This window comes from Magallana gigas, chromosome 2 (assembly GCF_963853765.1).
Source record: "Magallana gigas chromosome 2, xbMagGiga1.1, whole genome shotgun sequence".
Classification (NCBI taxonomy): domain Eukaryota; kingdom Metazoa; phylum Mollusca; class Bivalvia; order Ostreida; family Ostreidae; genus Magallana; species Magallana gigas.
This window is the reverse complement of record NC_088854.1, coordinates 18,706,406-18,734,157: the sequence shown is the minus strand read 5'-3', so window position 1 is coordinate 18,734,157 and position 27,752 is coordinate 18,706,406. Positions and strand designations below refer to the sequence as shown.

The following is a 27,752-nucleotide window of genomic DNA, read 5'->3' as shown; positions in this document are numbered from 1 at the left end:
TTTTGGTCCACTCTATTTATGAGGTGCAGAGTGGACTGAAAACCCTTGGTTAGCAAAGATTGTAGTAAAATTGATTTCAAGAACAACTTAGATCTGCAATTATTATTTTATTTCAAACCGATCTCTGATTGTGACATAGCAACAGAAACATTACCAATTAATTAAAACAACAGTAAAAATAACTTCTACAGTACAAAAAAGTTTCAAATTACAAAAATAAAATAGGGAATGAGGAATTTATACTCATTAGTCTTCATAAAATGACATGGAAGCTAGACTTCATTACTAATGGCAAGTTTCAAGGTATTTCAAGTTAACTTTGGAGTATAATATAGTTTGTTTTTCTTGCATTTCAGTGTGCATTCTTGTAATACTTAAAGGAGGCTGGATGGTCAACAGACTTACCATCAGATCTACCGAAAATTTCAAGATATGATTTGATAGATAAATTATTGTTTAGTAAAGAAAAATTCCATAAATTTTACCTATGAAAATTGGGTATTTTCCAACATTTTTATATAGAGTTCTTCTTCTTAAGAAGATCAATACAGTCTAAAGTAGCCACAGCCATCAAGCCCCCTTAAATTACAGTTTTTGGCAAGATCTCTTGCATTGGGAACTAGGTGATCTTTTTAAAGGAATGGAAAAAGGAAAAAAAATAATAACATATAGGGAGTCTAAATTAAAATCTATTAGCCAAGTCTATTCCCATCTATCATAAAGTTAGCAAATCTAAACCCATTTGGCAATTAATACATAGATGTAATACTAATATGGTCTCTTTAGTACATGTGTGTACAAATATATATTCCAAATATAATAGTAAAACAAAGGAATTCATAACATATTGCATTGACAACATTAAATATTAAGCAAAAATAACCAAGCTGTCTTATTCATCACAAACACCCACTGACTGATCTTAATGATGCTGTTGTTCACCATTCTGACAGAGATCTGATGTTACGTACTACAGTACTAAATCATTAAGTTTAAAGCTTTAGCTGATATCTACATTTGTAAATGTCAACCCCTCGGTAAATTTGACACTTTGTCATAATTTGTTGATTCATATTAAAATATCAAAAGTGTGGCTGATTTTTCAAAATCACAGAGCAAATGCAAATCGATGGTGAAGCGCTAATGCCTTAATGATAATGATTAGTGATTTTCTCTTTGATATGCATATATTGATACCTGAGGGACATGCAACCTAGAATCTATTACAATTGCATGAGAAATCATCAGTGTATATACAAATGATCGGTTGGAAATGCGTGTTAACTTTTCTTTTTTAACAAAAAGTTATATATTTATAAGCACAGAAACTCAACTATTAATTTTAACAAATAACAATAAGAAATTGCATATCACAAAAAAAAAATAAAGTCATTAGAATTTCTTGATGAGGACAAGCCTAATTATCACAGACTTCATTAGAATTCTTTCTTATCACTGGGTGAAATGACATTTTTCTTCCCCAGGATTTTGCGTAGGTCTTTGCTCATGAAGTAAGGTTTCTCAGCAGAACCATCATTTCTCTCCAAATCTTCCACTACAAGTAAGAACATTGAATGATTATGAGGGACAGATACACTTTCTCCTACCAATGTGTACCGGTAACTAAGGTCATATCTCAAACATTTTTTGTGCATAGACAAAATGTTTATAATTCCTTTGAGGTCTATGGGCAGTATTGCTCACTTGCATGGTCAGCATAATCTGACCACCCAGCTAGATGAGCTCAGATGAGCTAAATGGTAAACAGAATCTTGCCAAGTTGGCAAGATGATAGATGTGCTGTCCATCTGCTGTACACTAAGTTGATTAGGAGAGTTTATTCTAAATGCTATTCATATGGTTTTTCAAGTATAAACTTACAGAAGCAGAGGAACAGTGTATCCACAGCCATCTCATATACACTGAAGAAACAGCTAGCTATGACATAGGAGCCCAGTGTGACCAGCTGAAAATATACATTGAAACCATGAGGCCTTAAGTTATTGAGCTGTAAATGTAAAACTACTCCGTAAAATACTTTAAGCAAAAGGTACTCACCACAATAGGGACTACGTAGAAGTTGAGGGACGGAGTGAAGGAAGCCAAGAATTCTATCCTGCCATCAAAAAAGAAGTAGGAGGAGGCAGCTGTAATAGAGGATGAAAAAAGTTAGAAAATTGAATACAGTAAATTCCTTAATATATTAATTGAGTACTTAATTTAGCAATCTTGCTGCTTTGTATCAAATCGCAATGAAAATAAAAAGCAAACGTGGAATTTTTCACTTTGTTTCTTATAGTTTTTAACTCTAAGAAAATGATTGCGAGATTTTAAAATCTTCGAAGGGTGCTTTTCGCCATTTTATGCAGATAATTATTCCTTGCGTTTAATTAGAAATCTACAGTAATCAAATTCATTCTAATTAGAGACAAACATCTGGGAGTAATGGACTCCCTGGTATTTACCTGCGAATGCCACCACCACCAGTTTACTGATTAACAGCAGGAAGTCTGTGACTTTGTCTATCACCACCACTCTGTCAAAATAACGGTGTTACATATCATACAGTCTAATTAGGTCATGTTAACATAAATTGAATTGAGGAGTATATGCAGCAGATCTAGAATTGAGAATATTTAGTGAAAAATACAATGTTAATGCATGAGAACTAAAGAAAAACTGGTGTAGTATCAATTTCAGGAGAGAGAGAGAGAGATTCTGTACCAGAATTGAGTTAAGATTTGGGGCAATTCAGTGATGTACATGTAGCTAATAATGCACACCCAAAGCCTAAGTTGTCTCACCTGACAATGTTCCTCATGATGAGCATAAAAGCATTCTTTGCTGAAGTACAAAAGTTTTTACCATGTGCTGCAATCTGTAGAATAGAAAGAAACAAAAGGACTAAATCATCTGTAATTCAATACTCTAAAAATTCCTTTAACAATTAATGACTGATAATGAATTAGATAAAGAATCTTTCCTTCAACAAGTACATTGCATAAATACATGAGTATTTAGCTTTTTTGAACGATACACTAGCTTACAAGAATGTATGCATTTTTGTTCAGGAATTTCAGGAATTTTTCAAGGCACCAGAAGCAGCATTTGAGACACCTACAGGAAAATAAAATGTGCACAAATATTATTGCTGTCCTTTTGCAAGTTGTTTTTTCAAAATCAGCACTATAAAAATGATCTATACAATGACAGTTTTAACTGCACTCACTTGACAAAAAATTTTGCGACGGGGTTTTCCTTTCCCTTTAGTTTTGCATCCACATACTCAAGAAGAAGGCGGATCATCTGTACTATGGCTATGATTAAAGCCCCAAAAGCCAGGGACCCCAAGTGATACCTAGCAAAGAGAAACCAGCCTAAATCATTGTAACTAATGATGATTATAATGTACTACTGGTTATTTTAATCAGAATATAAGACAGACATACTATTAGGTCTTCACTTTCTTCAGTTATACAGCTTGTATACTCTATATTATGTATTATTCTTTTCAGATTACTAATTTCATTAAAATTAATGTTTACCTAAAACATCGCCAGAGCGAACTCAGAATTGGGAATGCTGGGATGTCTTTCGGCTTCTCGAATGCCCAGTAGTAAGAAGCGAAGGCTCCAGCCAAAGTCATCTGTCCCAGAGCAACCACAAAGTTCACCAACCAGAACATCATGAAGAGGTTGAAGATTTGGGAGTAGAGGACAAAACTAAACAACAAAAAAACACTTTAATATACATTTATGTGTACATGTGCTTCATTATATCTAACAATAGTTATATATGTATGTAACTACTATGCAAGGTTCTGTGAGTTTGTGAGGGTTGGGGGGCTCAGCTGAGTCCCCATGCTTTTTTTGCAAAGTTGGACATAACCATAACCGTACTCCCGAACAACACTGTGCTGTAAACGTTATTTTATCCTCATTGGTGATATAAAATTTCCCTCGATAAAAACCCTTTTTAACTCCATTTTCTTTTATATTTAATGTATTTATTGATAAATATAATAATCGTGCAATTCTTGGTGAATTTGATTTCGGATAGCACATACTTTTCTTCCTGGTTCTTTAAAAAGGAACAAAACTCGGAGGCCGATAATGAAGTCTGAAAATTAAAATAACAAAACTATTGATATCAATGAATTCATGGCACAAAAGGGTCAATCAAGAAAACTCATTCACAAATGCATGTACCTGTACATCCATGTACACCTAATTTATCATTAAAAATTATCCTTATTGAAATGGACAAGCACATTCATGTACGCGTACATGTATATATACTGTAAACCAACCTTTATTCTCACACAAGAAAATTTCAAGAGGTTTGCGAAAGCCTCGTCATGAATATTTTTTACCGCGAACCAGTCCTTGTCATATGGTTATTAAAACAACTCGGGTCTGGATAAGGCTTAATCGCAAACATAAGTCGTTGCAAACCAATTTATCAGAAGTAAATTGTGAAATAAAATCGTCACAAATAAAAGTTGGTTTAAAGTGCATTTTTTCGTTCTTATTGAGGCTTTCAGGTAATCTGCGCTGAATGACTAAAGTGATATATATCGCTTTAATACAAATTTAAGCTAATTATTTACTTGCATTGTTTTTCAAACTTTCAACATTTTCTGAATCTGAAATGGATGCATTGATCATATCTTTTCTTTGAGTTGATTAACTCACATTGTCACAAGCTTGTCCAAAAAACTGAGATGTGGCGCCCTTTATCTTATCATAGTCGTAGGTACCATTGGGATATTTATAATTAGAGCTGTTGTTGAATTCAAAACTTTGGTTTCTTCCAGTGGATGCCAGAAATCTAGAAAGCTTGTAAAGGAAAGCTTGCGTGGCAGTACACTATAAGTTCTAAACACAATCTGATTGAGGCCTATATAAGTATTTACATACAATGTTTGATACCCTTGTAAGTAATCTCTATATAAAGACATCACCGCATAGCGTTTTATTATATGATATACCATATACATCAGTGGCCCAGCAGGTTCTACACAGTCATCTTAATTATTAGGTATTCTCTATTTGACACAGTAGCATGTTTAGATTTCTGTTTTTTAACTCCATGGACAGCCTTCATTGAGTAAGTGATTGCTTTTAATTTCTTCATTTAAGAGATAGTATAAATAAAAAGCATTTTGAATCTAATTTTAAATAATTTGACTATTGTTAGTACATGTAGTTGCTAACGTTTAGTAGCTATCTAGTTGAAGTTTTAGAATAAACTAACACACGTATGTTAAGCACAAACTGATGAAGAAGGATACACAGCTACAGTCAACCAGAACCCAATCACCACTATCTGTAGGAAGAACGGGAATATGGGACAAATAAGGGTAAACATCATCGTCCCCACAGCTCTGAAAAAACAGTTTGTTAGGTTCATTATGTGAAATTCATGTTAATCTCAAACTTGTTCATGAAACGGCAATTTCATATTTCTAATTTTTGACATAAAAATATTAAGAAGATTGCTGATTTGGAAGTTGGATTAAAAGATGATTTCAAGATTTTCTTAGTACCTGCTTCCTTCTTTGATGAGTGAGACAGCAATTCTGATCCTTGAGCACAGAAACAGTAGGATTAGGACTGCAATAAGTAGGATTATTCCTGATATGATGCCTAGAAAAAGAGAGCATTGGCCTTTGATCTTTATTATTCATAGAAATGAATCCAAGAATTAATAGCCCTATGAATGTCAAAATGTCGGTGAAAATTGGTAATCTACCAGTAACAAAATTGGCTGAGACAAATTTAAATTTCACAAAATTAAAACAGAGCAGCATGTACAGTACTAGTATTCGTACGTACTTCATCTATTTCCATGAATGCATGCATATTCTGCAGTGATATCACTCTCAAATTTTAACTTTAATTAATTAAAAGTCTTTTAGCAATTTCAAACATAACTTTTTATTAAAAGACAAACATGTAAAATTCAAAGAACTTTGAAATCATAATCAATGCTAATATAATTTGAAATACATACTGTGGAATCATTTAATTTCATGGGGGCCAATTTTCATGGATTGTGGGTCTTTTGCTGATTCGTGGGGGTGTAATTTCGTGGATGCATCAGTTTTCAGTTTCAGTATGTAAACTAAATCTTTAATAATTAGTTTTAGTTAGGATGTGAATTCATGGGCGAGGGCTACCCTCGAAATATACCACGAAAATTGAGCCACCACGAATTCTAATGATTCCACAGTATTGCATAATGCATATCATGCATGCATACCAAAAGCCAGGAATAGCTTGGGTTTGGACATGGTCATCTGGATGACGGAAAACTGTATATGAAAGCTTTGGTCAGTGTCCTTTAGTTGGTAGTACTGGTACAAAGTCCAGCCGGTCGCTAAAATAGAAAGGGATGAGGGATGATAATTACATTATTTATATACCCGGTATATACTGTGTACATAATAAAATATTGGCCCCCATTTTATTTTCAACCTGAGTCATCAGCGAGCAAATTTAAGACTGGGCGAATTCCATTTCTCAAGTCATTTTCTTTTAACACAAATGATCCAGTCTGAGTGAATTTAACCACTATGGGACAAAGCCATTAGCAACTGTAAAATGGAGAAAATAACATGGGGCATAAATGACTCTGCATACAGCACATTACTCTCAGATTTACAATAAGTTAAATTGTAAATATCAATGCAGATGAGAGTTCTGCACAATTAACTCACAGAATCCAAACAGGCTGATGAAGGCGAGGATGGTGAACCAGACCATGAATCCAGCGATCCATCGCATGATGATGATCCAAATCAGGGCAAAGATCATCGCCAGGATCAGGCCTCTGTTAATTCCATAAAGGTGACAAATAATGAATTCAAATAAAATAGCAATATTATAGCTTTCAGCTGAGGTGAACTAATAAAATGAACCTAAATTAATCTAAGGGGTCTTACATCAGAATCATCCACCAGGCTGTGACAACATCCTCAATGATTTTCTCCCCATATTCTTTGGCTTTCAGGAAGGTTCCATACACACTTTAAATGAGAAAATTCCAGTGTAACAATTTGATTTTAAAATGTTGAATAATGTCAACATCAACATTTTATAACATCAATTAATCCATATTCACCTAAGGCCGCCTTCCATCACTGCACTGTTATAAGGGTTTCCATTAGCATCTGTGGCATTGGCATTTGAGTTGCTAATTTCTGTTGCTAAATTTTTACCTTTCTCCAAGACATCAATCAGAAATGAAGGGACACAGCGATTAATCACTACAACAGAAGAATAGGTCAGCAAGCTCACATTCCTCTCACTTCCACTTTACTTGACATTAAGTTACAACACATAATGGCAGAGTATGCATTAATGCACACAAAAAATAAAAAAGGGACATAACTACTAAAAAATCATCACATCAAAAGTTTCTCCAACAATGCACATCTTTACTTTTCCCATCAATAATACAAAATTTTAAGTTCAAAAGGGCCATATTTTGCAGGGGGGAAAATGGTATTTTAATTTCTTGAGACTGATCAAATTAAATCTTACATGGTTGACTCTTAAACCAGTAGGCAGCACAATCCTCATCTTTCAGAATATTTTCCACTGACTGAAAAAATACCCATATTTATGATTAATTCCATTAATTTCTGTCCGATAATTCTTAAGATTCTATTAAACTGATAAAAACAAACATCATGTGCATCTTCCTTGCATGAATACCTTTGAACTTGAGGCTGCATCAAAATCATCTTTGCAGTACTTAAGATCGTTTACAGTGTCGGTTAATGATACTATCACTTTGTTTTCAGTTGGACAGGCGGCAACACATATCTGTAATAAAGATAAGGGTAAAAAGTAAAATCAAAGTTAGTATTAACCAGAGCTGAACGCATTAAAAAAGTTCTCATTTTATTACCTATACCAGTATAGTCGTGAAGGTTTACATTCAATTTGACATACTGTAAATTCCTTATATTACACCAGTACTTATTTCCGTGATACTGCTGTTTTGCATCAAATCGCGAGAATATAAAATCGCAGACGCGGAACTTTTCTCCTTATTCCTTATAATTCTCAACTCTTAATCATGAAATAATGGAAGCATTTTAAAATCAGCAATTTCGCGGATATTAATTCCTCGCATTTAATTAGGAATCTACAGTACTGCTTGAACTCTGATATCATAATGCTGACAAACTGAGTTCTTATTTGGCATATTTGCCACTTAGACAACTAAACCATCACTCTTTAAAGTGTTTCAGGTATGGTTAATTGTTTTATCATTTTGTAGATTCTGAAGATTTCACGGATACTTTGAATATTTCTTAAATTTATCTTTGAAAACACACAGATTCTCCTGGTGTACATATGTTTATGTCAATAATTTTCTAAGATACAGAAAAAATCGTTTCATACGAACACAGATATGGTGAAATCTGAGATATACAGCAAAGTTTGTTTAAATTAGTTTTAAAATTTTTATCAAATATTTGCAAAATTTTACAGTTATAATGCAGTTATAAATTTTTCAATTTACAATCCGATTAATTAAAGGTATCAGAAGAATGAGTTTTCATTCTAAGCCTCAAATAGCCAACATTCTCGTCTGGTGAAAGAAAACATGTGTATAGTGAATTTGCTATAGTAATTATTATTAGGAATTCGTTTTATGGATAAAACGAATAATGGATATAACAAAGTAAATCCAAGTAAATCCATTAGTCCCTTGGACTATATTTGCTTATAACCAAGTTTTACTGTAGTTGGTTTGTATGGATAATTATTTGATACCTACTGTATATAAGCCAAAAAATTGGACCAATTACGCGGCTTTAAATTAATGTAAGTACTATAGCCATATTATATGATCAAATATTTAGTTTTGGCATAAGAACCTCCTTTATGTAACTTTACGTATCTATTTATGATATTCATTTATGAAGAATTTATATAACTTTAGGGAGAGGGTTACCTGTGGGGTGGGGCACCCTGTGACAAAGACTCCCATACCCATGCGACCGCAGGCCACCAGGTCAAAGAACAGTAGGTATGGCTTTCCCCTGGAAAAAAAAGTGACTGTCCTCTTAAAGATAATACAGTAATCAAACATGGTGCATTTAAAACATTCTGCTTAAGAACAGTTAGCTTACAGTTGTTTGCCATATCCACAGATTTCATTGTTGGAGTTTACTGGGTAGACCAACAGGCGAGGATCCCCATACTTAAATGCTGAAAATAGAATGTAAATTAAAGAATATTCACCAGACAGACTTCTTAAATAAAATAAAGCAAACTTATTATAATATCATTCATTGATGTTTGATAATCAACAACAAATGTATATGCACATTTTGAGTAGCACAGGTACATGTACATTGATGATTTACATATTATGTACTTTCAAATGAAATGTGTACAATAAAAGTCATTGTGGTAAGTTAACACAATCCTGTAGCGAGTATAAAGTAAACAATATTTTACTCTCCTCCATTTTTCTTTATCTTTTAACCAGCAAAGCACCCTACTCCAGAATACTCAAAATTGAGGGCCAGTAGCACATGTACCAAGAGATACTGTGGAATCATTTTTATTTGTGGAGGTCAATGTTTGTGGGTACATATAGCCAAAGATTTCCTGGTTCGTGAGGATGTAATTTCATTGGTAGCACTAAGTTCTACTTCATAAATAAATATTAAACAAATGCTTGTATATGCATTTGTGGGGATGAAAATTTGCATGGGCAAGGGTTACCCATGAAAGCCACAAACATTGGTCTCCCAGGAAATTGACGATTCCACAGTATATAGATATGTCCACTCACCAAAGAAGGCCACAACAACAAGTCCGACGATAAAAATCAGGAACAACAGGCAGCATATTATGTCTGTACAGGACCTAAAAACAAATCGCAAGATCTTCTAACATTTGTTGCTAACATCATATATATACAAATTCAGGTTTTAAAAGGTTTACACCTTTTATACCAAAATATGGTTAACTAATATATGTAGTTAATACCTGTCCTTGATAGGGCCTTTGAAGTTCTTGTCATATGTCAGTGGTTTACCTAAAATAATACAACAAAAATATAGAATAAATCAGAGTTTGTTAAAAAAAAATTGAAAAAAAATACTGAATTATTTCCGTAATGTAAGCACAAGGGCCGCACTTCAATGTATTGGTACCTTCCAGTAATTGGAATATGCTGTAAGCACTTGAATAAAAAATAAAACCTCTATTTAATTAACAGAGCTTGAGGACATTTTTTAAAGAATTTACATTATCTTTACTGTACTTGAGGAGTAGAGGGCCTGACACATTAAGACTTCATGTACAGTAATTATGAATTAAAAAATAATTAAGATTTTGATTAGAGCATACGTATCAATATGTCATGTTTGCACTTGTCCCCTTTCAGGAAATGTCCTCTTATAAAGGATATCTCCAATTCAACCTTTGTCCAAAAATAGTGTGCATAGCCATGTACATGTACATACTACACAACACCTTTAAATACAAAAGTTGAACATTTCAATAAAGCCTGAATTTGGAATCTGAGAACTTTTTTCAATGCACTAGCTGAAATATGTTTTGTAAATTACATTTCAAATCTTTAAAGCCAAGACATAAAATTTTGTGAGGCTTGTCAGTTAAAATTCAAATTTATGAAATTATCACATATATCATTCAGCTATGAAATGTTGACTCCTTGGTATATGGCTAATTAACTCGACAGAGTGCAATGATTTTGACTTCGTTCCCTATTCTGTGCGCATGAACCATGAAAGACTTTGATCCATCCGCCAGTCGGATTATCCCAGTCTCCTTTAGGAGTATTAGACCATGCATGGTTATATATCCTTGCTACTATAACTATAAACTTGTTCACTAGGCAGACTGATGTGCTGCTCAAGTCAGTACAATTAATACTCTTTCAGATTGAGTAATATATACATGCATATGATTGAAACTTAATGGCTGAAATGTATTCTGTTTTGTTTTTATTAGAATAGCACTGACAATTAAGAACTACTAATTAAAGTACGCACCCAAAAATATCAAACAATGCTAACGAGTATATGGCGTTGGATGCTGTTAACTTCATCAAAACCTTTTCATCAATTAAATCCATACATTGAACTTGTATTTGAATTCAGAGAATTTATATTAAATCAATCATTTAGCATATAAAAGTGTGTAAAATTCAGCCCACATGCAATTAATAGTTTATATGCTTAATTCCATCATCACATATATAGTCAACAGGTTAGCAGTTGTCTTTGACATCCACTTGTTGGTTCCTTCCTGCGTCAGTGATATTTAGATTTTTCCGGCAACCCTTTTCCAGTAAAACTATATATATATGAAACATCAAGGGTTTACAAGCCAGTAATAACTTCCACGCCCTCTTATACTAGTACATGTACCAGTAGATCAATATCAATTTGTGGATTGTATACCGGTAGTTACGAGTGTAGCAGTATGGCAGGTCGATCCCCATGTCAACACATACTTAAAGCAGCACATACATGTAAAGACCAATAGATGCAATGTTAAAATATCTATTGTTCCTTTTCTAATCTTCTCACACTATTAATCAAATATGAACGACAGCTCACCTTTATGTAAGAAGAAATTATTAAATCGTAACCATAGTCACAGCTGCATGCAAATATCAATCTTCATAAAATTGATTAGAAAAGACAAAATATCCAAGCCTAACCCACCATATAAATTTTCATCATAAACTGCTGGACCAAAATCAAATTCATCCTCCCCCTCCTCCTCCCCCTCCTTGCGAGCTTTCTCTGGGGGTGGATCCTGCAAAGATTCCTGTTGATCTTCTGGTGGTACTTCCAATTCAATGTCCTTAGATTCCATTGAAACGCAAATTACATAAACAACTTATATAAAATTAACTTTATGAAACTATAAACATCTTGCGTGTACTGTATTTACACTTCATGACACATTTCATATTCATTGACACAGCTCACGACTTTTTTTCTCACTCACTTCCTTTACATGGTTTATATTTTATCTTGATCTGAAAATCAGCTCAGAATGCACAACATGAAGACATTGAGTGCACTCCAGTATAAGGTGTAACAACTCCTTGCTGCAAAAATTGCATCTTTCAAATCATGCTTTGTTTTGAAAATGAAAATGACACAAGTATTTCCAGTTTGTCTTCAGATCTGATAATTCAATCCAAGATATGAGCATTGTAAAGGCTGGCTAATATCTCTGTCACCTGCGTATACTAACATGTGTCACAAGCAATCAGTTGCTATGGCAAATATTGTCTTCAACAAATCATTTATTGGAATCAAGTGTCAGCTCAAAGCAATATAAGTATTTTTCTACTCTCCAGTTTCCCCAATCAAGTTGTGTTTACTGTCAACAGCAAAATTAGTAATTCACTGCCTGCTTCTCTGATTTCTAGTACATTGTATTTGAAATGAACATAGGATATCCAGTGAACGTGGTGACACTTGCCTGTTCTAAATGTAACTGATACATTTTGCTCACGTAAATAAAACACATCCTTCTTCAGCACCTATATATAACCACCTCATGTACATCCCAAATAGAGGCTCCAATTTAGGAAAAATACATCTTTAAATGACTTTATTTGCTTGAAATCACTTATTCCATACAATGTATCACCTATTATATTAACTACTTTCAAGGGTTTAAACTGGAATTTTCAAGTATTTGTTAACATATTTCTTCTAATTTGTATAACTAAGTGCTGTCATATCAATTGCTGGAGCTGTTTAAAGATTAAACTTGCATCACTAATAAACCTAATTAAGTCCCCGATACGTACATTAAACACATATCTGATGGATATGATTTCAATGCTTCAGTGCATACATGATCATTAATACCAAGGCAGTTTTCTAGCAGCCATTAAAATAAATAGTTTTATGACTGTATGAACTGAGGTTTTGCAAATGTTTATATTAGACTTCAAGATGAGTAAGATTAAACCTCAAAATGGATTACTCATATGTCTAATATGAAATTACATATAATATGCCACAGTGCAGTTTTATTTGTTATAAATTTCCCAAGACTAGGACATACACCTTCAAATTGATGGTTAGATTTAAGGAATAAGGAATCATTCTTTGAGTATTATGAGGTGATCATTTCGGTTGGGGTGTGGTCAAATCCAATAAAGTTTTATGATAGATTTGACCATGCTCCGACCGAATTTATCACCTCATAATATTCAAAGAATGATTCCTTATAACTTATATTTATATGATTTCCAATTTGTATACTTTCAAACAACATTATTTTAAAATCTGACTATTTTTTTTTTAATGTAGCACATGCTATGCATTACTACTATATGCTGCACAGCCAATGCCACTTTTGGGTTTTTCTATAAAACACGCCCATTTTGTGTTACTCATGTTTTATGAAGTTATTGGGTTTTAGGGTTCAAAATTGATTCATAATGTTATCACAATGACAGTTGAAAATGTAAATATATTGGAATAACAAAATGTCTATCATGAGTTAAAAACAAACATACAAGAGATGATCAGTAGATCATAAAAAATATCCTGGTCTGGACTTTTTACATTAAAATTTCCTTCACTTTAAAGTCATCTTAACTGACTCATAATAAACAGACAAATTGCTCTGCATGGCTATAGACTTTTTCCTTCAGGAGATTGAACCTATAGATAGAATCATACACACTCTTCTGTATCGGTATAAGAAAATCAATATTACACCTGTATCATACCTGTATTATACCTATATGAAATATTTACATGTTTTTGACCTTGCTATCAATTTCTATTTCTGTCAAGAAAAATGTTCATTATTCCAAGTTATAACCACACCCCCAAAAAATTAACCAATATGTAGTTTTAAATACTGTGTACACTTCAGATCAAATTGTAAGGGATGATGTTCTGTATAGTCATCATCCACCCCCGAAAAACAAACTCACATACAATTAAAGCATAAGCTGAAGTTGACTTGATGGGGATTTAACTAAAATAGATAAAAGAAAATGAATAAATGCAGGTTTAAGTGCAGGAATGAATATATCTGACTTGTAAATTTCATACAGCACTGAAAAGTTCTAAGATAGCCCAGTGATAACATGCTTAGGATTTTCCCTGCAGCTACTTTACAAGTAAAATATATTTGATATAAACAGGAAAAGTACAATAATCAATTTTCATCTTTCAGAATAAAAAGCATATAATGTAATCTAAAAGTTAACTCCCCTTACTAGGAGCTTTTATAGCAAACATTCAGCTGTTTCATTGATGATTAAATTTCAGAGACAAAGGAGCAAGACTTTAACTTTATAAGACATCAAACTATTTTTTAAAAGTCTTCCCTTTTCATATATATGAAAACATTAACCATATTTCTCCTTTTCTGGGCATGTTTCCTCTGCAGTCATAGCATACTTTGAATCTGGGTGGACAGACATCAAAGACTCTAAGGGTCTTAAAAATAACTATAAGTGCAAGTTTGTTGACATCAGTGTATATACATGTATGTACACAACCCCTAAGGCTCAATATCATGATGAGCACATGTAAGAACTACTCACCTCACTCTACACAACATTTAACACCGCTACACTGGGACAGGTGTTTAGTCATTTGATCAAGCAACTATTACTTGGTGAATGCTAGGTAAAAAACATGTATTTGTCTGGTAAGCTCTTCAAGCTGTTGCAGTTTCTCACCCAGACAAATCAATGTATGGAATAAACAAAATGCATTAAATGAATTGTAACATTTCTTGGTTGACACCAGCAGGAGAGAGAGAGAGAGAGAGAGAGAGAGAGAGAGAATTTTCTATGATTTACATATGAACACTAAATCCATGGTAAAAATTTTAAACTGTGCTGTAAAAATCTTATTCAATATAAAAATCTCAGCTCTTTTATCATTAGGAAAAAGTATACATGTACATAAAACCAATGGCCATTTATATGGCTTAGAGTTATAGCATAAATTTCTTATCATTTATTTATTATTTATTGCAAAATTTCAAAGTACGAGGTAGTTGTAATATGACACCCCAAAAATCAGGCACAGCATACTGGCATGAGATGCTAACTTGAAATATGATTAGATAAATTGAACATGAATAAGTCTTACTTTCATCCACTGTTTCCAATTGCTCCATGATGGAGACTTTATAATCCTCAGATCAAGCTCCTGACATTAATCAAACTTGTGACAGGTGTGTTTTAAGATAAAAATAAATTTTCACAACCATAATGGTGGGCTATGCCCCTCAAAACTTATCAATATATACAGGATACCATATGTGACAGAATTTGTCATCTTTACAATCCCTGTACCAAATGTTTCCCACCTATCAGACTCTCTCACACAAATATGTAAATAAGTAACAAACTTTTCGTGTGTTAAATCAATAAAGATGTACATGTACTTTCCTCTGTTACAATAAATAAAATAGATCAAAATCAAAACAGCTAGATTTATATTTTTTAAAGGACTTGTGATCTTAAAGGATACAAAAAAGGATTAATTTGTTTTGATTCGATCCAACAAGAAATGTTTTAAGGGCATTTATAACTCCATCTTTTTCATAAGATATCAACTCTGTTGGGGCATAGCTGTTTTCTTTGTTTAGCAAGGTTGATTTTACTACCATGCAGTAAAAGGTACATTTCACTTTGAAAAACTGAGAAATTCTCTGATTACTAAATGGGGCTTAATTTATATCAAAAATATACTTCAAGGTTGTTTTATTACCATTTTCTTTTTGGTCAGTATATTCTCCTTAGATGGTACCTCTTTTCCAAGTTTTATGCTTAATTAAAAGAATTAAAACTCAGTCCAAAAATATTAGGCAGACCGAATTTTCCTTTATCAAGAATAGTTTGATTTACCCATGATGAAGCTGAGTTATATAATTTACAGGCAGAAAGTTTAAATCTCTAGTATACATAATGTACATTCCTTATAAAACGTGAAGAATTAATATCCGTGTAAAATCACGAGAAGTATATCTTGCAGATTATAAAATGCCGCTATTATTTTTCGGCCAGATGCACACTTAATGGAACTATGATAAACATTCAGCGTTCGCAATTTAATATTTTTGTGATTTGATGCAAAACAATTGAAAAAGGTTGGGTCTGATCGGTACTGTAAGGCAAGGAAACTTGCTGAAAGTATTATAATATCGTACCCGAGATAACTAATGAAATGCCTCAGCATCAACGAACCAATACAGCTCTCCATTCCTGCCTCCCTTTAATAATTAGACTACAGATATTTTTAATTAATGGTAAGTAAAAGAATTGTACCGCCGATAAAAAGTTAAATTTCGGAGCAAGCAAATCAGTGGGGAGAATTTATCAACTAGTACTTTGATCTGCATGCATTTCCTTAAATTTTGCAGACTGTTTTTCTCAAAAAAGTCATGCAATATTTAGTTTTTGTAGTATAAAGATGTAGTACTATTTGATTTGATTTTGAGTGACAAGTTGCTTTGTGAACATCATTATTGCATTATTCATGTGTTTAATGGGGAAATTTTCAGCTGAAAATCAGATAAAGAAAAGACCTTAAAATTAAGTGTTGCAGCTTCACCACTGCACAATATAGTTCCGAATTGTGTTTGCTTGATAGAAAAGCTGCAAATATAAGATACATACTCGATACTTGGTAATCAGTGAGAAATAAATGTCATTTTTTTCATGAAAAAATAAATATACAGAGACTGTTTAGAGCATTAACTTATTCCAAAGAACAACATCCAGCATGATTTATGGAGATGCTGATAATGTCACTGTGGCTAAATTGATTTTCTCAAGCTAAAAGTTCACATTTTTAGTGAAAAATTTCCCAGTTTGAGCAAATTGTGTACCAAATAGTAAATATTCCACTTGAAGCATTTCAACTTCTGTTTCACAAAGATTTTATCGTTTTATAGAATGGGTGACTCATAGAGTTGATATCCATATTGCAAAGGTATGATACAAAAGGTCTTTAGTGGTAAAGTATATCTATGCAGTGGTCAGATTCTGCTATCCCCCATGTTTGTCATATTGTCCAATAAAAATTTAAACCTCTTCAAACTTGAAATTACTCTTACTAGTACTTAATTAGTTTTTATTCAAGGGTCATCAAACAGGGACCACAAAACGTAAACATAAAGTAATTTATATGACCTTCAGTGGTCAAATTATCTGTAGACTTATAAATCTTTAAATAGATAATGTGCAGAGTGGTTTTCAATGCTATATATCAGTCATTAAAGGCTTGGTTTTGAGATATTAATTTTAACTTCCGTGTGGTAGCTAGTTTTATTATATCATTTTGGTAGAAGCAACTTGTGTCAATATAAGGTCTTTTTCTTTTTATTGCAAATAAAAAAAGTTACAGGAAAAGATTCCCTCATTATTGCACTATGGGCTGTTTTACAGAGAAAGGTCATTCTTGTAACAACATGTTCTTGCAGTTTCATTTCACTTCCTGTTTTTGGCTACCATACAACAGCTAGAATTTTATTCCTGTTGTCGAGAACTTTTTCTTTTGTATAACTTGTTGTTGCAGATCATGCAATGAAACATTTCGTTTTCAAAGTAAAACATAGTTTGCTTTATTGATTGCCATAGATTTTGTAGTTTATGACATTTGACAATAAGAATTTCATATTCTTGGAAAAAAATTAAATTGTGAAAAGTCATCATTAATAAAATTTATGGTTTAGCAGTATAATATATGAATTGCATCGATAAAATCATACAATGTCATCCAATATCAGAAAAAAAGAAAAAGTTCCATGTTGCATAGTTAAATTGACTACAAAAATATTAAGTTTTCGATATACACATGTATATATAAATTATTATCTTCAATTTAATTTATTTCATATCGCAAAAATGTTATAAAAAATTAATTTTCAGTGTATTTTATACTCCATTTTACACAAATTAGGATACATGAAAACTACAAAAAGAAGCAAAAAAGTTTGCCCACCCAAAAACCAAAACTGATAAAAATAAACATGGCTGCAAAGTATGCACCAGGAAGCCATTTCATATCGATCTATCAGCCAATCAAAATGAAAACCTGAATAAATTCTTTTACCATATTCTGTTTCTTTGACCACAGGTTCCGATTCGGTCATGGATCCCCGGTATCTTTGGTCCCTTTTCTCCTTTTTACCCATTTTTTTGGTATATTTTTACATTTCATCAATTCATATTGCACTGCAAATTCCAGCTATATGTCCTGGACAGAACACAATACAGACAGCGTAAGCTATTTATCTTATCGAACACGGGTCATTTGTGAGGGTTTGATAAGGGACCCCAGGTAAAAATGTATAACATCCTCTCTCTACCTAGTAACCAGGTATGCATTTGAAGCATGGAATCTTTCTAATTGGTAGGATTATATGCCATTTGAAATCATTAAATTTTTGCTGGTGTGCAATAATGTTACTTGACTTATTGTTGAAAGAAATCATCAATACTTTTTCACTCCTTTTATCTTATATGACTGTCCCTTAATCCTGATCTGGTGCAGCTCTCTCTCTCTCTCTCTCTCTCTTTCTCTCATTTGTTTCGTTTCGCTCTTTTTGTCAGTAAGTAGATTAATACCTTGCAAATTCCAAAGTTTCATATTATCTCTCTTTTACCACAATATCATTGGGGCAAATTCAAAACGAGGCAAAAGCGTATGGAGAAGCGAAAATAACATGAGCCCTGTATCCAGTATATTTTAGTGGCAAAGCAAGTAAACTGAAACCAATAAATCTTGCAATGATAGTAAAATGTTGCAAGATTACATGAGACACGTTGAGCAACAGTCTCATGGTCGCACGACACACGCAAAAACAGCTGCAATCTAATTTGACTATCTTTGAAAATCGTGCATCGCTCTTTTGCGAGCACACAAAATGTTGTAAAACATTCGTACCAATGTTCGTGCGTTGTATTGCACTAATTTGGATTGCATTCGGTCGCGTCTGAATAGTGCGCATGTCCACAATTTTTAAGAGACTTGATGCAACCACAAAAACGCATGCAATGACTGTGAGAGTTTGTGCAACGTATGCGATAGCTCATGCATTAAAGCCAAAAAAATTTGATCGCAAAGTGTTATAAAGTGCTTGTGCGCCAATTGTGAAAGGGGCTTAAGATATTGTAATGGGATGGGAGAAATAGTGATGGAACAGACCAGGATTCCAACCCAGACCTCCATCAATTTCCAGTCAGGAGCTTTACTCACTAAGCTATCTGGTGTTGAGTATTCGAACTATAACACGTACGTAGTCTGACGGTCACAATACAATATGGGAAAAACTATAATTTTTATTTGAGTGAATTGGAAAGACTATACTGCAAATGCATTCATCCTTTAGTTAAATCTAGTAATCATGCAGTGAAGGGATACATAAGTACCAATTATGTAAATCAGCTACAGTACTAGTTGACAAATTTTTGGCTGGGTGTCTAAAAGGGGTGTAGATACAAGAAAAGTATTACATTCTGTGCCCTGCATATGTACAGTATTCCCTCCAATTTTTCTTAAGAAATCCAATTGTGTTTCAGAAAGCCTCTCACTAAACTGTCAGAATCAGTATCACATCAATTTGAATAAATTTTTAGCAAATAAATCATTCATTTTTTTAAACTGCTTTCAAATGCATTTTTTAACTCCTTAAATGTCAATGTTAATTCAAAGACAAGTATCTTTAATATCATTCAAAGATTTTTTCTTCACAGGCTGAATTTACGTAGATTTTCTTTTTTTTTAAGATTATGATTAAAACTTAAGCAGCATTGGGAGTTTTTTTGAGATTGATTAAAACTTTAGCAGCATTGAGAGCACAATGCAATTATCTCCTCGAACTGCAAAGGCTGTGACTTCAGACTTCATTTTCAATTGATGAACATGTAGTAACCACCACATATATGGAACAGTTAATGGCTGTTACTTCTATATCATTACAATAAAAACAATTATAAACTTGCATACATCTGCTTACTTCATTATCTATGAATATTAAATGGAAGCAGAATTCTTAAGGAAGTTGCAAGGGACCAAAAGAACTTCACTATCATTATTTATGAAGTTAATTTGCTACGTGCATATTTCTTTCATGCATCAACAAAGGCTGTTAAAATTTATATCCTATTGATTTTTATTCTGCAGAAATTGAATGTAGGTGCATATAAAAAAAAATAGACAGCTGAAAGCCAAGCCAGCTGTGTAAACAAGAACAGAACTGTTTGATTATTTCCTTCCTTTTAAGAAGGAATAACTTTTTTCCAATATACTTTTAGTTCTTCCATGCATAAATTCCGCTTTATTGTTCAGTGCCAGCCTGTCCAGATATCCATATCAATACACCACAACTAGTTTATGTGTCCATGATTGAACAATAACTTCCTGATCGGGTAAACAATGAAATATTCATGACCATAATCACTCCCTGTATTGTATGCCTAAACTAATGCTGTTGTTTCAGTAATCGCCATAGTAATGCTATCAGGGTTCTTTATCCGCATGCACTCGATCCTTGCAGTCTATAGTCCAGAAGGTATCAATCAAGCAGTTTTTTAAAATCATGATAAGAATACAATAGCCTTCCAGGCCTTTTCAAAGTTACGTACTACAACTTTGAAAATTTCTTTAATAGTTCTTTTCGTAATGATCAAATTTACAATATGCATATCTTTGCAGTATAACATGTATATTATTACTTACCGGTATATGATTTGATGGAACTTTAAAAAGGAATTAAGTTTCACAACATTTAAATTGCCCGGCAAAATTGACACCAATAAAAATGAACTTTAAAAGTAAACCTTAGTTGTTTGATATTTGTGCAGTTTCAAGAAGATTGATATCCACTGCACACAAGCAATTCATTTTGACAAACTCTTTTTCAGTACATTAAGTTAATGGTAGCTGACAAGCCAATTTCTCTCAAATTTCCATTCTTACAAGGAATTGATTGTTTAGCAATTTCTAATCAGTTGTTTGTACTCTTTTTAAAAAGCTAAAGTGATGAGATTAACATTAGACTTTTGGCTTGTTTCTCAATCTTTTATGTACTGTTATTGTAATACATGTATGTATGATGCTAATTACTAAATAAATATAGTTAAAACTAAAAAGCTATTATATATTCATATGTAAAAATGGCCAAAAGAATACAGTTAGGCATAATGAAAGATTTCAATTCTATTAGATGCTGTCTTATCGACAGTGTCTTCAAAGTAATTGTGAATACATGTACAACAGCAGTGTTATACAAAACAGTATTTATTAAGCCTCATGCATCAGACTAAACAGCTATACAAGCTACTAGATGAAAAAGTAGATGAATGAAATACCCTCAATATTCTAAAACCTTTGAACTAGAAGCTAATCACATAAGATCCCAATGATGTTATGAACACCCTCCTACCAGTGCGGAAGAAGCCTAGCAAGTACCATATATGCCAATAAAGGAAGTAAAATTTATCATATAGGAATACTTTTATAAAAAAAAAAAATTATATCAAATAATGTATGTGTGAGAGTGTGAGTGTGTGTGTGTGGGGGGGGGGGGGGGGGGAGCAAGTGGTTATCACTGGTAATCATTACAAAAGGTGCTTATGGTGTTCACATAACGTAAATTACAACTTCACAATTTTATCGAAGAAAACCTCATCAATCTAGGTTAAGAAGGAACAAAATTAATCAACTTAAAATTTTTAATTAATTATGCATTTTTATCATTCATCATTCAAAGTTATATTTGAAATCGATACATTAAAGTTCCTCACGATAATATAATGGATTTATACATTAAATTTGCTAAAAAAAACTGTTGATCCTGAGTACACAGTAATCTCCTGGTAAGATATCCCACAATGCACCTACCGAGTCCTTTCATAGATAAAACATGCTAGATTTTCTATTTCTTTTGATACATTTACCTTCCAAAACAGTTTAGATATATTTCTGATCAGACATTTATCTTTTGATCAATATAATGACAAGACGGAATCTTGAGCCATATAACGCAGATACACACATAATCTCTCAATCCTAGTTACGCTACTATGTAAACTTCGAATTCTGATGGCATATATCTTGCACCAGTAATATCCCACAGAGAACATTATTTTACCGCTTTTTTACTGATAGGAAGTTTTTATTGACAGGTACATGGTGTGAAAAGAACTAAATGTTAATCATTCTATTTATAACAAAATGATATACATACAGCAAAAATTTGTAAGCAATTATCAAGCTTTACTTGCAAGTTGTATCATTGTAATGATGAAAACAAATACATCAAATGGGAAAAAATTGATTTTAAAGATTTTCCTTCCACTCTAATGAATTTTTAACTCAATCTCCTGAATATTTAATATTGTTTTGCATGGTTTACTCTTTTATAGCGATTTTATAAATTCTGAATGTACTTTCCAGTATCAAATTCATTTTTGACATTTTCAAAGTTTATAAAACGGAATTTAATGGACAATGTATGGTACATGTAGGCCTCATTTTTACCATAGATTTGATTTCTCTGAAATTCAGTGTTGAATCTACAGACACAAGAATAGGGAACCAAAGCTTCAATAATCATTTTTAGAAATATGATGTCTCCAAAATACCTACCAGTAAAGGTACATCTGGTTTTACACTTTTCCAAATATTGTCAACAAATCAAGTGAACATAGGTTTTTTTTTACTAGAAAACAATGTCAACCATAATGAGTCCAAGTATTTGTGGCTGCATGAACTTATATTATTGTGTGAGCAGTATTTCCTTTCTACAGTTAAAAAGACAGGGAAAATGCTTAAGAACTATATACGATATTAGTCAAATTTGGCCCCCAAAATTCACTATTTTTAAAATGATTCAGATACATTAATTTGTTGTGTTATTTTAAAAAAGAGTTGACATGAAATATGTTTTTCACCTATTTATTTGATTTATCTGCACTCACTGGCAGTATATGACGTCAGAAGTGACGCTATTTTTATAATTTAATCAAAATCAATCAAAAATTGACATTTTTCTTGTCTTTTTTCGAATGGGAAATATAGAGCGACTCTTTGAACAAGAACGAACTTTTTGTCACTTATAAGTATTGGAGAGATACATCTTTGGTGAAAATATTTTGTTTGTTCAAGCAGTCGCTCAATGTTTCCTTAAAGAAAAACTGCCTCAAAACAAGCCTTTTTATGCTAAAAATGAGAAAATGGCGGGAAAAGGTCAACTTTATGATGTCATACTTTTAAATTGTGGGCACTAAAATCAAAATGAAAATTATGAAGAAACTTCAAATGTATATGTGTGCAAATAAAACAAAGAATTACAGTAAAATGACAATGTACATTTTAGGGGGCCATTTTAGGCCCAAACCATATATAGTCCTTTGGTCAATTTGATTGGAAATGTTGTTGTGTATATATATATATATATATATATATATATATATATATATATATATATATATATATATATATATATATATATATATATATATATATATATGCCTTTGATTGAGACATGATATACATATTAAACTTTGTTTTTTATGCATGTGAATTATAGGTATATTCTAAACTTATAATGCACAGTAGTTTAAAATACTAAGTGCATTGATTTATTCACTGTAACCTCTCTCTCTCTCTCTCTCTCTCTCTCTCTCTCTCTCTCTCTCTCTCTCTCTCTGAGAGTAATTATTTATCAAAGAGATGTAGCTACTAGAGCAGCAATAGTGAAGCAGTATGTATAACTGCCATCTCAAAGGTTTCTATGTAAAGTCTAGTTTACACACACTCTTTATTTTGGGCTGACTTGTTTACACAATAGACTAAACAAATGTATTTTCATTACAAGTAACTATCTGCTATCTGCTTTTCTTGCATGTTTTACAGGTCATGTAGAATAACTACACATCAGTTTCTTTTAAAGTACATGTACCTATTACTAATTAATACATATTTTTCAGTATAACATAAACAGAGCCACTTGACTAAGAGAATACCAGTAATGTTGAGAGCAGATGCTTCCACCCATCATTAGAATATATGACGCATACAATATGTAGAACTTTATTTCATTGGTAGGGTGACCAAACTGACCATATTTTAAAAGGCCCTCACCTCTAGGACATCTGAGTGAAAGGAACTTGTTAAGGTTTGTTTTTTACCTTAACCTTTGACTTAGAAACTTACTTCGAGGTCGCTGTACGTGTACATACTTTTGACACTACCACTCTTTGCTTGAAGTAAACTGTACCATTAAAGGTATAAAAAAAAATACATGTTCCCACAAAGGCTGACTAACAGAGAGAGAGAGAGAAAGAGAGAGATCTGTTTCAACTTTGACCTTCTGAGACCAATATTCACTGCTTGGATGAATAATGAGCTGGGTTGGGCTAGTGCTTTGGACAAGGATTTTATGTTTAAATCTGCTTTGACCTTGACCTCTGACCTTGAAACTTGGTTAAAAGTCACCCTGTTCCCACAAGCATTCCATGGGTGAAATGTGAGCCAGAGGATCAAGAGAATAGAAATTATGCAGCCATCAAAAATTTTACACAGAAATGTGATCTAAAAGAGTGTTTTAGGTCACTACACACCTAGCTTTCATCCAAAGACATTGGGTCAAGTTTGAAACAGAAGAAGTCCAGGGTATAGAAAATACATATTGCAAATCAAATTGATTCACAAAAGTAACATTGGTCAGACACAGAAATGTACATAGTTAGCAGTTATAAATTCTACTTATATAAAATTTCATCTGAAGCCAACATGTGCAGTTGTTCATGTTACCTGGTATATGAACAGAACTCCCAGGTAAAATGAATAAATAGTTAAACAGTTGTTTACATGTAACTACAGTATTCATGTTCATGCACACCTCGAAATTATAAACTAAACAGATGTTGCCAGCTGATTCTCCTATTGCATGAAGTATAGTTACTGCTATAGAAGTTATCATCTTTGATCAAAATAGTTTACACTGGTTACTAAAATGAGGGAATGCATGACTGTAATCACAGAAAAGAAAAAAGTGCTTAATTGGGACATTAGGAAATCAATGCCATCAATTGTCAACATTAATTTTTATACTGAACGAGTTAACTTCCACCATGCATGAAAAATTATCTCAGAGATCGACTTTAATTAACAACAAAACCAATGGTTCATTTATAAAAAGTTCTTTGTGTGTAACCTTTTACATTTATCAAGCTGGGGTTTTTACCCTGATAATTTAATATCGCTTCCTTGTTCTCTGTTTCCTTTTTATTTGTATTTCATTTTTCTTAAATATGAAATGAATGACAATGAACAATTATGATAGTTTATAAAGTAAGACATTAAGTCTTCATCACATTTAAATTATCCTAAAAACCTTATACTTCTTTGAATTTTCTGTTCCCAAAGTTAAATTTTGTTTCTGATTTTTTCTTAAAATCTTTCTTCCAAGTATTGAAATATGTTTTAATTGTTAATTTTTTTGATGTATCTTCTATTCAATTACAAATTAGAACCCAGTAGTTCTGTCCTGATGGAGAGGAAAGACATAGATATTGAATTTACATGTAATATTTTACATTGTATATACATATACAATGTAAATTAATTGTCATTCCTGTAACTTTATACATTTAATTCTCACAATGAGTTCCTTGTGAAACCTCCTCTCCCTCTAGACTTTCCTTAATACTAACCCTGAAACTTACAAATAGAGGAGTCGTCTTTTCAACAAATTAACCATGCCATTCATCTGTCTTTTGTACACTGTACAAAACAGATTTTGATTTGAACAAATTGACATGCATGCTAATCCATTATAGGTTTTTAAGCAACAAATAAGAGTTTGATGATTCTCTGTATTAACTTAACACATGCAATCATATTCATGGATATTTCTCCTAATGTGTGATTTTCTTACATATATTTATTTAACAGACTTATGTGTCAGTTCAATGTTTTATAATATAGCAAAATATAATATTTTGAAAGTGATTCTTTGAAATATATATGACATGCAGGAATTTTGCTAGAAAAAAACAAAATATTTACTCCTTTCTATTACTAAAGGGGGATAATTAAGCAACACTGGCAAAAAGTCAGTTAGTGAAGGGAGAATATTCCAATCAAGAAGTTAAAGTAGTGGTTTGAAGATATTGATCACTGATATGTTTTGTCTCTTCACAGTTTCTGTTGTTTATTCTATTAGTATAATAATGCATCATTTGTATTTTTAGACTCATTACATTAACTTTAGTTCATTGTTTTCTGGACAAATATCCTGCACTTTAACAAACATGGTAGAACAATTGGAGCTTAAGATCCTAGTAACTTTAAAACTTTGAAGAAATCAATCTTCTCCTGCTCAGTATTGGCACCAGAACGATGAAGACAGGCAAACTGACCTACTTTCTCTCAGAGAGAGAGAGAGAGAGAGAGAGAGAGAGAGAGAGAGAAAGAGAGAGAGAGAGAGAGAGAGAGAGAGAGAGAGAGAGAGAGAGAGAGAGAGAGACTGGGGGAGGAGGGAAAGAGAGGGGTTTCAATAAATGTATCATTCTCACCATAAGGTTTTTCCTCATCAATATCTCCCACTTTGTTACTCATTTTCCTATTTTCCACTGTGTCACTGATAAGTCATGTTTATGATCTACTTCAAGTGTCGAATCAGCCCGTCCATTGTTCAATATTTAAACGTGGTCGTAAAAACTCAGATTCTTAGACAGAAAAAAAACCCAAATGGTACGGAGACATTACATCACAGATACCCCCGTGTACCCGGTAGTTGTCATTGTTTAGGCCGGGCACAGGCGTATCATTTACAGGTAATGGTCCTCATGTGCATGAAAATTACCAAGGCAACCTGTGTAAACAATATCCGTATCACTTGTTAGGATAAACACCAGATATGTCAGGAGCACATGTCCTATCTAAAATTCCGGCGTATCCGTGTAATTGGGTTTTTATCGCATTTAGATCGATGCTAATTCATTACCTATCGGTTGGCCATCCAACAATCTAAAACTAAGACTACCTACATGTCCAACGCTGCATCCGTATAACTTGATCGTCTCACCTGAGTGCCACCTGTAGATCGATCACGTGTGTGATTCTCCGCAATTTTCTCTATCGATTGTTGTTCGGATGGGAAATTATGCAAAGCTATTCAGATATTTTATTTTACTCCTTGATGTTAAAGGAACCCAATTATTGTGTTTTAAGACCTTTTAACTTGTTGCCATCCGATGTTGGACGCGAACATTACCGATTTTCGAACCCAAAAGTATACATATTGAAAAACTACTCACCTCCTTGCTCCTTTTCGGTCTTTTTCTCTTTGGCGGTGTCAAGATCTTCTACTTTTGACTTTCCCGAGCCCATCGCAGTCAACCCTTACCCATCCAACATAGTTTTGAACGTGTGACAAAATAGACGTGCCAAACAACTCAATAGTCTTTTAAATATTAATTAATCAGCATTCAGAATCTCTCGACTCCCGTTGTCTCTTTGTGTCCAATGAAGCGGAACGTTTATGACGTAGATGGTAATTGTCATTAATTGGTTGCCGATTTCTGTTGGGTAGAACTAGAAACAGGATACCAAACACAGCTACTTTTTCTTTGGAATGCTAATTATTTCGTTTGACTCCTATTATTTCGCTTAGTTGCTTTAAATATCAAACTATATTTTGTGTATTTATATTTTCTTGCATGTACCCAAC

The 27,752-nt window shown here is 32.8% G+C and overlaps 1 protein-coding gene across 6 annotated transcripts; it reads right to left on the bottom strand.

Moving 5' to 3' along the window:
- Nucleotides 1–91: 91 nt before the first annotated feature.
- LOC105322175 (choline transporter-like protein 2) lies at nucleotides 92–27,534 on the bottom strand. 6 transcript variants are annotated; one of them, XM_034446709.2, is made up of 23 exons: nucleotides 27,340–27,534; nucleotides 10,020–10,068; nucleotides 9,823–9,896; nucleotides 9,152–9,230; nucleotides 8,974–9,061; nucleotides 7,722–7,832; nucleotides 7,548–7,608; nucleotides 7,126–7,270; nucleotides 6,947–7,030; nucleotides 6,722–6,834; nucleotides 6,265–6,381; nucleotides 5,549–5,648; nucleotides 5,294–5,386; nucleotides 4,695–4,830; nucleotides 4,067–4,119; nucleotides 3,546–3,722; nucleotides 3,230–3,358; nucleotides 3,048–3,117; nucleotides 2,805–2,878; nucleotides 2,466–2,536; nucleotides 2,059–2,147; nucleotides 1,882–1,966; nucleotides 92–1,555 (listed from the first exon to the last, which is right to left on the bottom strand). In XM_034446709.2, the coding sequence occupies exons 1-23, from the start codon at nucleotides 27,410–27,412 to the stop codon at nucleotides 1,437–1,439; spliced, it is 2,190 nt and encodes a 729-aa protein (XP_034302600.2). In that variant the 5' UTR covers nucleotides 27,413–27,534; the 3' UTR covers nucleotides 92–1,436. The 6 variants fall into 6 exon arrangements, with proteins under 6 accessions (XP_034302600.2, XP_034302603.2, XP_034302599.2 ...); XM_034446712.2 differs by lacking the exon at nucleotides 27,340–27,534 and adding an exon at nucleotides 26,596–27,111; XM_034446708.2 differs by lacking the exon at nucleotides 27,340–27,534 and adding an exon at nucleotides 18,122–18,277.
- Nucleotides 27,535–27,752: the final 218 nt, after the last annotated feature.